Raw genomic sequence first — 12,408 nt, 5'->3', positions numbered from 1 at the left:
GGTTTAGTGAGAATTTTAAAATTTTAAGCGCTAAATGCCAAACGCCCTAACTTATTGGGGGTTTGGTGAAAACACCCAAAAAATAAAGTAGTTAGATGAACAGCGGTTGTGTCTCTATATGTATGCGTGTATTTGCAATTTTGCCCATAATACATGTCAAAATTAAGATTGTTGGATTAAAAAAGGAATCAAAGAATGAAATTGATTTAAAGATATTTGTTGTATAGATTGTTTAATCCTAAGTAAAATAAAAAACAAAGAAGCATAATAACTATTAACCATCTGCTGAAAGTCTGAAATCTCTAATTCACTCCAGAGAGGATAATGTTTGGGGACTAGTCGCTGCACATGACACATTCCATTTAAAGTATCATAAATAAGGTTCTGAAATTAAAAGAACAGAAAGTAGCAAAAACCTAAATATTAGTAACCAAGAGTTTTTTTTCCATCAATGTACACCTAAAACCCGATTATAAAACATGCTTCCGTCTAGTAGAAGATCCCAGTACCATAACCATACTTAGTCTACCATTTGTAATAGGAGATGTAGCCACTGGACAGGCCAGCGGCATTCTTATGCTTTTGATGAGGCTTTATCCTTAACAATGCAACATGGTGGGAAAAAAATGATTCAACTGTATTAATAAAAAAAAAGATACAGCACATAGATACCTGACACTCAGGTTGCCCTACTCTTTCAGGATACCCTCCCTTCATCCTCTCAGCAGCAATGACCTGACAAGTAACCAGGTTTAGTCATGACCACAGGGACTACAAAAGATGCGTACAATTTTAACAGCCTCATGACGAACTTCATCGTGTCTGTGTGTGAATCAAACTCACTATCATCTACTTGGAAGAGTGTAAGTCTCATCTATCCGCTTTGGATATATTGAAGGCTCTGATGCGGCATATGAAGCTATCTATTCAATGGCTCTTTCACTACAAAAAAACTCCAAAGTTGTGGCAATGGTTGAGGATAGTAATTTTGTAATCTAATATGAGCACTCTTTTCATGGGTCGAACAGTGCACTATTTGCAAACTTCTTTGATCAGCTTGGGATTTGAACCCAGATTGCTTTGACATCATATCAAAGACCCTTCCACTACAACCAAACTCCATAGTTGAGATGAGGGTTGAGACTCATAAGTTAGTTGGTTGCAAGTACAGAATGTGTGCAACTGCAAATGTAATCAAAATCCAACTACACTGAACAACCAAGTGCTCATACATACACACGAAACCAATACAACTACCACGCAGGCAAGAAACCAAGTTACCAAATTTCTATCGGGAGGATGATTAAACCGACACGTCATCCCAAATCTACACATGCCGGTCCTCATATAATATGCACAGTCCGGCTCCCCCGGGCGCTCCGGATACTGCCCACCCTCCACACTTCCAGTGCCCCTCAAGCTCATTTGCCAAAGCGTCTCTGCAGTACAACCAAATACTTGAGTTAGATAGATAAATTAAATTCTCATTACACATGACCCCCTTGTCCTATAGCGTTGTGCCACAAGTATCTAATGATGTTCAGTCCTAGGGGGCCTATATGCCAATATCAAACTTAAGGGGGGCATACCGCAATAGTGCATGGGTCTACGTACAATTGGAACAAATACCAACAGATAGCAGGGAGTTCTGTAATTTCGCCCAAGATCCTTCCTTTTTGAGAAAGACAACCGAATTCCGACCGAATTGTGATAAATTGGGTAAAGCTAAGACGAAAATTGGTAAATAAGCGATCTTTAGAGTGAAACCCTAACCTTGGTCAATGGCGGTTGGGCGCCGATGCCCTGGAGCCGTACTCCATTCATCAATTAGAGGCGATCACCGATGAGAGAGAGGGAGAGAGGAGAGAGAGAGAGAGATGGAGGTTTTCTCTTTGTTTGTTTTTTTTCTCCCTCTCTCTCTAGTTTCTCTCTCCAGAGAAATGAAGGGAGAGGAATAAAAGCGAGCCATTCGCTCTCGCTCCGACAGCCAGTCGTTTCTTTTTCCCCTCTTTTTCTCTTCACACCCGCGCGAGTTGATAGGGGTTGAAACTGCAATTTTTTTAGTTTGCAAATTTACCATTTAGACCCTCTTTGGATTTGGGAGTAATGATAGGTGAGTGAAAGTCATTTGAGAGAAGTGATGGGGGTTAGTTAGGTTAATTTGGGGTGAAATTTTTGCGGGATACTGCTCCCCTCAAAATGGGAGTGGTTGAGGAGAAAAAAAGTGATCACAATAAGATTGTCTCCTTGGGACAAATTTATCCTCTCAAGATCAAATCCAATGGTTCAGATTGATTTTGCAGCTCCTCTTCTCCTTTATTAAAATCCCCAAATGAGGAGAACCAAGTTTACTTCAATTCTTGTTGTTAAATTTCCAAACAAGATCTGTATTTTTTTTTTCTTAACTTCCTTTATGACTGTTACACCATCTTCACTTAAATTTCCTTGATGAAATGCAGTGTTAAGATGAATGAGATTTTTTTTTGTATGTACCTCTCAAGTTCATCTTATTGAAGACTAGCTTTTACATCTGAACATTGGCTAACTTATTCCTATATTCTGCATATTTGACTCCTATATGCTTCTTTGATTTGACATCGCTAAAATTCCTAATGAGAGTTAGAAAAATGAAAATCGGTAAAATGGAAATAAGTAAAATTTGAGTGTTTAATTTCCTTTTAATTTTTTTATATGTTTGAAATTTAATGACACTAAATCTGATGGGTGTTTTTTAGTTACTTAGATGAGTATTTTGATGGCAAAGAACGTGAGCAATTAGCAAATTGCCAGAGTTGAAGGATAGATGTGCAAGTAAGATAAGATTTAGAGGATTTATCACATTATTTCATATATAATCATATCATATCATACTCATATAGTATATATATATATATATTATAGTATATATTATATATATATATTTATAATATATACTTCATCTTATAAAATGTATGAGTTTGAGATGGAAACTTTTGCTTAGGCAATATTATCCTTAACCTTTTAATTTCACATTCTATATTATCCCTAATTTATTATATTTATACTATATTATATATATAGTTATATATATATATTATATATAATATATATATATAATACTTATATTCATATTATATATATAAAAGTGTTCCTAAGGTGCGCCTTAGATAATCATCTGAGGACCGCTGCTTAAAATCACATAATTGAGCTACATTGTGCATGATCCGCTCCGTTGAACTTGATCTATATATTCTAAAACCCCAACACATCAAGTTTGGGGTGAACCCATCGTCGTTTGACCCTTCGTCGAGCCATGTGAAAAGTTTTATTTATTCAAAACCGTTAAAATTGATACGAGTGGATAAAAGGGTCAAACGATGACGGGTTCACCCTAAACTTGGTGTGTTAGGGTTTTAGAATATGTAGATCAAGTTTAACAGAACGGATCATCCGCAATATAGCTCAATCATGAATAAAAAGAGAGTAGAGATAGAGATAGTTAGCCAATTGATGACGTGCGATGTGTTCACGAGGTTCGGTTCGCTGACCTACGTCCCCGCTCCCCACTCTTGAGGAGAAATCCACTACACACCCGGTTTGGAACCCGGAACTTCTTCTACACAACGATCTCCTCCGAGATCTCACAACCACACAGTAGATCTCCACGAGATCAAGCTCACAACAGTCACAAATTCGAAGAAACACTCTCTCTTTACAGAAGCCCTATAGCAAGAGGAGAGATTGCAATTGAAGCTTGGGATGTGAACTTAGAAATAGTGAAAGCAAACGAAAGTTGAAGCTCCTTTGAAAACAATAAACTTAAACTCAAGTAATTTGCAATGAAAGCTTGGTACTGAGGTAGATGAGGTTGATAGGTATTTATAATGAGAGAAAACTGCAGCCAAAACCCCAAAGAACAAGACAGAATCCTGAGAAAATCGAATTTCTAAAACAGAACAAATATAGCCGTTATAGCGCCCATCTGTCGACTGACGTAAAGCATCAGTCGACTGATGAGCTGAACGTTGTATACGATATTCAGGTCATCAGTCGACTTATGATCATTTCAGTCGACTGACGATCTAGTCAGTCGACTGGTCAGTTGACCGAAACAGAACAGAGAGCAAAAAGATGATTCCAGGCACTTTCATCAGTTGACACATCGGTCGACTGACTTCATCAGTCGACTGGTCAGTCGACTGATAACATGTTATCAGCCTGAATCGATTTCGAAATTGAATTTCAGTGCTCTATAAAAAATAGTAAATAAATTCCAAAAAATATGAAACTTTGTAAACAATTTATAAACATTTTGACAAACTTGTTTGAAAAAGAATTTTGCAAAAAGGTCATCGTATTTGTGAAAATTATCAATTTAGCAAAATTGTCAAAATACGAGTTTTGAAAATGTGCAAGTGTGTTATCCCATGAGCTTCAAATGTAATCAATAAACTTCTTGCCTACATTCTAGCACTAGAGAAAAAAAATAAAAGTAGCAAATATCTCTCACATATAAATACATTTCTTGAGTCTTGATATTGCTTTTGAGTTGATGAAGCTTCTTATTGCATATGGTGTTCTTGATAAACATTGCTTCATCGCTTTGCCTCCACCTCCTCTAGATATCGTCATTGTAGCTCGTATTCCATCTAATCCTCCATCTATGGTGCTAATGAAATGTAATCTACAATATAGCTCAATACACAATTAGCACCAATAATGTTGTTTGTAAATCATCATCAAAATAAAGGACCTAACAATCTCCCCCTTTTTGATGATGACAAACAACCATTATACGAGAGCAAATAAAATAGATTATTTGGCTTATAGATAGTTGCTCCATCTATCTATAAGGCTCCTCCTTTCTATATGCACAAATGAGGAGATTTCTCTCCCCCTTTGTCACCATAAAAAATGGGGTAATGAAAGCATAAAGACACATACTAAAGAAATCACACAATGCACCTCAAGTGTTGGCCTACCCGTGTCTCCCTCAAGTGTTAGGAATTATAACCTACCACTAGGCATTACTACCTACCCCACTCCTCTTGGGACGACCCCGGTCTCTCACCTTTACACTCCTCTTGGTACATATGTGAGCTTGAGCATGATATGACATTCAAGGAACAAGAAAGAAAATATGGATATGACAATATAAGAGCAAGGAAACCAAGAAAGCAAAATGGCAAAAAGAAATTATTTTCAAAGAATGCACATGCCCAATTCATTCCTAATGCGGCAAAAATCAACTTCATAAAGGGGTTTGGTAAAGATGTCCGCTAATTGAGATTTGATATCAATATAAACAAGAGAAACATCTTTCTGTTCAACATGACCACGCAAGAAGTGATACTGTATATCTATATGTTTGGTTCTAGAATACAAAACCGAATTTTTGAAAATATTTATAGCACTTGTATTATCACAAAAAATCTTTGTATCATGAAAGTGTAAATCAAAATCAACCAAATTTTGTTTCATCCATAAAAGTTGTGCACAACATAAGCCGGTGGTAATGTATTCCACTTTCATAGTGGACAAAGCAACACAATTTTGTTTCTTGGATGCCCAAGATACAAGTGAGTTACCCAAAAAATTGACAAGTACCACTCGTACTTTTGCGGTCCACCCTACAACCGGCAAAGTCGGCATCACATAACTACAAAGATCAAAAGATATATTTTTAGGATAAAACAAATCAAGTTCTAAGGTACCATTAATGTATTTAATAATCCTTTTAACCGCAACTAAATGAGAGTTTTTAGGAGAGGCTTGAAAACATGCACATGCACAAACACTAAACATGATGTTCGGCCTACTAGCGATGAGATAAAGAAGACTACTTATCATACCTCGATATAGCTTTTGGTCTACCTTTTCACTGCTTTCATCCGCATCCAACTTGATGGTGGTGCTCATTGGAGTTGGGGCATGTTTTGAGCTTTCCATCCCGAATTTTTTCACCAACTCCCTAGTATATTTGCTTTGTGATACGAAGATGCCATCATTGGATTGCTTAACTTGGAGGCCAAGGAAGAAAGTGAGCTCTCCCATCATACTCATCTCAAATTAATCTTGCATTACTTTAGAAAAGTCCTTGCATAAAGATTCATTAGTGGCACCAAAAATAATATCATCTACATAAATTTGAACTAAAATAAAATCATTTTTTCATTTTCTAACAAAAAGAGTATTATCAATTGTTCCTTTTAAAAAACCATTTTCAATGAGAAAACTTAAGAGGCGAGCATACCAAGCTCTAGGAGCTTGTTTTAACCCATATAAAGTTTTTTGAACCCAGTATACATGATTTGGAAAAGATGAATCAATAAAGCCTAGGGGTTGCTCAACATAAACCTCTTCTTCAATAAAAACCATTTAGGAAAGCACTTTTGACATCCATTTGAAATAATTTAAAATTTTTAAAACTTGCAAAGGCCAAAAACATTCTAATAGATTCCAATCTTGCAACCTGTGTAAAAGTTTTATCATAGTCTATGCCCTCCTCTTGATTGTATCCTTGGACAACTAAACGAGCTTTATTTCTAGTTACTATACCAAACTCATCAAGCTTATTTCTAAAAACTCATTTAGTTCCAATAATAGAAATATTATTTGGTCGAGGAACTAATTTCCAAACATTATTTCTTTGAAAGTTATTCAACTCTTCATGCATAGCTAAAATCCAAAACTCATCTTTTAAAGCATCATCAATACGTTTAGGTTCTATTTGGCATAGCTAAAATCCAAAACTCATCTTTTAAAGCATCATCAATACGTTTAGGTTCTATTTGGGATAAAATGCTACATTACCACATTCGCTCATAGCTTTTGAGCGAGTCAAAACGCCTTTGGATGGGTTCCCTATAATTTGGTCTTTAGGATGATCCGGTGCAAACTTCCAATCTTTAGGGAGTTCTTCTTTATTTTGTTCATTATTTCTCTCCCCATCATTTGGTTCTTCCTTTGAGGGTTTGTACTTTAGTTGCAAAAGTTCCATTTGTTCCTCAATCGCATCATCATCCCTAGGCAAATTATCTTGAAAACCAATATTAGATTCATCAAAAGTAACATTTATAGACTCTTCAACAATGAGAGTTCGTTTGTTGAAAACCCTATAAGCCTTACTTCTAGGAGCATATCCCAAAAATATACCAATATCAATTTTAGAATCAAACTTATCATTGTGGTCTTTAGTATTTAAGACAAAACATTTACAACCAAAAATACGAAAATATCCAATTTGTGGGATTTTGTCATAAAGAAGTTCATAAGGAGTTTTCTTGAGAGAGGGTCTAATTAAAACATGATTTAAAACATGGCAAGCCGTGTTAATGGCTTCTGCCCAAAAATATTTTGGCAAATCATAAGAATTTAACATTGTGCATGCCATCTCTTGTATGGTTCTATTTTTCCGTTCAACAACACCATTTTTTTAGGATGTCCTAGGAGCGGAAAACACATGAGTTATACCACGATGGACACAAAAATTATTAAAGAATTTGTTTTGAAATTCTCCATCATGGTCACTTCTAATTTTAAAAACTTTTGAATCCTTTTCATTTTTAATTATTTTTACAAAAAGAGAAAACTCTTCAAAGCATTCATCTTTACTAGCAAGAAAAATCACCCATGTAAAACGAGAGAAATCATCAACAATAACAAAAACATAGTGTTTTCCTCCTAGAGAGGCAACACGCATGGGACCAAAGAGATCAATATGCAATAATTGTAAAGGTTTAGAAGTGGATACCTTATTTATGGATTTGAAAAAAGTCTTAGTTTGTTTACCTTAGCACATTCCTCACAAGTAGAATCCTTAACATAAGATAGATTTGGTAGCCCTCTCACTAAGTTCTTCTTGGATAGCTTAGATATAAGCTTCATGTTAGCATGTCCAAGTCTCTTGTGCCAAATCCAAAGATCCACATCTATCGCGACAAGGCATTTTATATCTTGATCTAAAAGCTCATTCATCTCAAAAATAAAAACATTAGACCTTCTAAAAGCAACAAAAATGGTTTTGTCGTTTTTACTAACAACACATTTGTCCGGTTTAAAATTGATGTCAAAGCTTTTGTCAATTAATTGACTAATGCTAAGAAGATTATGATTTAAACCTTTAACAAAATAAACATCTTTAATTACGGGAGAAGGTTTCTTACCAATAGAACCGATTCCTATGATTTTACCTTTCTCACCGTCACCAAAGGAGACATTGCCTCCTTCAATCCTTGATAATATTACAAATAATTCCTTATTGCCCGTCATGTGATGAGAGTAATCACTATCAAGGTACCACAACTCCTTACGTCTTATGCGAGACGTTCCCTACATATAAATAAGTTGTAGAACCTTTAGGTACCCAAGCTTTGGGTCCTTGAATGGTAGTATTTTTGATACCCTTGAGCACCCACATTAGCTCATAATGATCAATATTATTTTTAATCCTACAATGAGTAGAAATATGACCATATTTCATGTAATATGTGCATAAAAACTTTTTTTTGTATGTAGGAGCATGAGATTGATGATACCATTTTCTATTAACATGATGATGACTTGAAAAACCATGATTAGATTTAATTTTATTGTTTTCAATTTCTAATCTTTCAACCTTAGATCGTAGTTGTTTATTTTCAAAATCTAGATCTCCTATCATTTCATCTTTTAAAGCTAGAGATGATTGTAGTTTCTCAAACTTAAAATCACAAGAAACATGTAATTTTTTGAATGAAGAATATTCTTTTGCTAATCTTTTAAAATCAAAATTTAATTCTTCTAAAGCCGCTTCTAGTTCACATTGCATATAAATGGATTCACTTTCAGTTTTGGATTGTACCTCATCTTCATGAGCCATGAAACAAATGTTAGGGTCATGAAGAGCAATCTTGGCTCCCTCATCATCGCTATCCGAATCGCTTGGTTTGGATTCATCCCAACCGGCATACATTACCTTCTTCTTCTTGTATTTCAAATACTTCTCCTTGAGCATGAGACAATCCTTGGCTAAGTGACCCGGTTCGTCGCATTCAAAACATTTACCTATACGAGGAGAAAATTTGTTGTTAGATCAATTTTTAAATTTTTTGTTCATTTTGATTAATCTTGATATCCTTCTAGAGAGATGTGTCACTTCTCTAGAGACATCAACTTCACTATCCGAGGAGGATGAATCATCAATTGCTCCCTTGAGCGCAATGGACTTTGATTTTTGAGGTGGCTCCTTGGTTGCTTTTGGGGGTGCTTCTTCCTTCTCCTTGACCTTCTTTTCATGGACCTTGAGTTTGCCAATAAGTCCATCAAGTGTGAGAGTTGAGAGATCATGAGCTTCTTCGATGGCCGTAGCTTTAGGTTCCCAAGCCGGTGTCAGAGAGCGAAGAATTTTGTAACACATCTCTTGATTTTCCAAGACATTGTCAAGACTATGTAATTCATTTATAATGTTAGTGAACCGAGAAAACATAGAGTCAATAGATTCACTTGGAAGCGTTTTAAAAAGTTCATAATCATGCATAAGTCCACTAATCTTAGACTCCTTCACTTGGGGGGTTCCCTCATGGGTAATGCATAATTTCTCCCAAATCTCGTGTGCGGTTGCACACGTAGAAACTCTCTTGTACTCATTGGGGGTAAGACCACAAATTAGTGCATTTATGGTCTTGATATTAAGGTTGGCTTGAGTCCTCTCATCCTCGGTCATTTTACTACCAGACTTCTTAACATATTTCTTTTCTATGATATCTAGAATGTCAAGGTCAATGCATTGTAAATAAATTCTCATCCTAGCTTTCCAATATGCAAAGTTGCTACCGATGAAGAGAGGTGGTCTAGTGATGGATTGTCCTTCTAGCATATGCATGTTCATTGAAGCCTCCATAATGATATTTTCTCTAAGGGTTTTAATCTTTACAAAAGTAGAGACCTTGCTCTGATACCAATTGAAAGACCCTAGGGGGGTGAATATGGTTTATGGATGAATAAAATATAATTAAAAGTAATTCCAACAAACCACACACAAAATGAAATGCAATGACAATAAAAAGAGAGTAGAGATAGAGATAGTTAGCCAATTGATGACGCGCGATGTGTTCACGAGGTTCGGTCCGCTGACCTACGTCCCCGCTCCCCACTCTTGAGGAGAAATCCACTACACACCCAGTTTGGAAGCCGGAACTTTTTCTACACAACGATCTCCTTCGAGATCTCACAACCACACAGTAGATCTCCACGAGATCAAGCTCACAATAGTCACAATTTGAAGAAAAACTCTCTCTTTACAGAAGCCCTATGGCAAGAGGAGAGATTGCAATTGAAGCTTGGGATGTGAACTTAGAAATAGTGAAAGCAAATGAAAGTTGAAGCTCCTTTGAAAACAATAAACTTAAACTCAAGTAATTTGCAATGAAAGCTTGGTACTGAGGTAGATGGGGTTGATCAGTATTTATAATGAGAGAAAACTACATCTAAAACCCCAAAGAACCAGACAGAATCCCGAGAAAATCGAATTTCTAAAACAGAACAAATATAGCCGTTACAGCACCCATCAGTCGACTGACGTAAAGCATCAGCCAACTGATGAGCTGAACGTTGTATACGATATTCAGCTCATCAGTCGACTGATGATCATTTCAGTCGACTGATGATCTAGTTAGTCGACTGGTCAGTTGACCAAAACAGAACAGAGAGCAAAAAGATGATTCCAGGCACTTTCATCAGTCGACACATCGATCGACTGACTTCATCAGTCGACTGGTCAGTCGACTGATAACATGTTATCAGCCTGAATCGATTTCGAAATTGAATTTCAGTGCTCTATATAAAAAAGTAAATAAATTCCAAAAAATGTGAAACTTTGTAAACAGATTATAAACATTTTGACAAACTTGTTTGAAAAGAAATTTTGTAAAAAGGTCCTCGTATTTGTGAAAATCATCAATTTAACAAAAGTGTCAAAATACGAGTTTTGAAAATGTGCAAGTGTGTTATCCCATGAGCTTCAAATGTAATCAATAAACTTCTTGCCTACATTCTAGCACTAGAGAAAAAAATAAAAGTAGCAAATATCTCTCACATAGAAATACATTTCTTGAGTCTTGATATTGCTTTTGAGTTGATGAAGCTTCTTATTGCATATGGTGTTCTTGATAAACATTGCTTCATCACTTTGCCTCCACCTTCTCTAGATATCATCGTTGTAGCTCATATTCCATCCAATCCTCCATCTATGGTGCTAATGAAATGTAATCTACAATATAGCTCAATACACAATTAGCACAAATAATGTTGTTTGTAAATCATCATCAAAATAAAGGACCTAACATTGGTGACATGTTGGTATATATTTTTTTAGTTTTGTCAGATTGGTATAAATTTTCGACTCCGACGACATATAGGCCTTAAATTTGGTTGGAGTTACTGTTCCGGCCAGGACTGATGAGATTTTTTGCAAAAAAAACCCTTATCAAATATAATTTTCTGCTCCTACCCCCCATTCTCCCTCCTCATCCTCTTCAACCTCCCCATCTCCCTCCTCCCCATCATCCTCTTCCTCCTCCTCCTCATCCTCTTCAACCTCTCTCTCTCTCTCCTCCTGTGGTCTCCGTTCTCTGCAACTACCCTTCATTGGCCTCTCGCCTCCCCAAACTCCCTCTCCTCCCTAATCCCGATTTTTTATCAAATTGGCACACTGCCCAATGACAGCATTATTGGTGCCTGGATTGTAGGAAGCTCTATCTAGGACCTGTTTGATTCTCTACAATTGTATTTTAAGCACAGAAATCAATTATAATTGTTTGATTAAGTTCTAAAATTTTGTTCTGTAGGCATCTGTCGTCTTTGAGTATTAGGTTTTTTGAACTTCCATTGGAATGATCGGAGATATGTTGTAGACTGAATCCTAAATTAAATAACACTTGAAAATTACCAACCGCAGCTTACAAATAAATATACATGAGCTATCAAGTGTATTTGGAGTTGTGTTTGTGACTACAATGGCAACTGTATTTATTGTTGCAATTAATAGATATTGAAAATCCTCAAATTGCACGCAATTGCAATTAACCAGTCATCCCCCAGCCTATGAGTGCAAGTAAGGAGGAGGAGGAAGAGGAGGAGGAGGAGGGGGGGGATGTTAGGAGCAGGAAATTATATTTGATGAGGGGGTTTTTTGCAAAAAATCTTATCAGTCCGGGTCGGAACAGTAACTCCGGCCAAATTTAAGGCCTATATGGCGTCGGAGTCAAAAATTTATACCAATCTGACAAAACTAAAAGAAAATATACCAACATATCACCAAACCTCTAAAAAATATACTAATCTGGCAATTTTGCCTATATATATATATATATATATATATATATATATATATATATATAAACATATATATATATATATATATATATATATATATATATATATATATATATA

The 12,408-nt window shown here is 35.9% G+C and overlaps 1 protein-coding gene across 1 annotated transcript in view; it reads right to left on the bottom strand.

The window, feature by feature from the left end:
* The window catches only part of LOC109825159 (zinc finger CCCH domain-containing protein ZFN-like), a 7,601-nt gene extending 5,804 nt beyond the window's left edge, over nt 1-1,797 (bottom strand). The window contains exons 1-3 of the mRNA XM_020391907.1: nt 1,774-1,797; nt 1,282-1,439; nt 673-735 (exon numbers count right to left, since the gene is read on the bottom strand). Coding sequence (XP_020247496.1) covers nt 673-735; nt 1,282-1,425 — 207 coding nt within the window. The 5' untranslated portion in view covers nt 1,426-1,439; nt 1,774-1,797. The remainder of the gene's footprint in view (nt 1-672; nt 736-1,281; nt 1,440-1,773) is intronic.

This window comes from Asparagus officinalis, chromosome 10 (genome assembly GCF_001876935.1).
Source record: "Asparagus officinalis chromosome 10, Aspof.V1, whole genome shotgun sequence".
Lineage (NCBI taxonomy): Eukaryota > Viridiplantae > Streptophyta > Magnoliopsida > Asparagales > Asparagaceae > Asparagus > Asparagus officinalis.
Note: the sequence above shows the minus strand (reverse complement) of the source record. Positions and strands in the feature narration are given on the sequence as shown.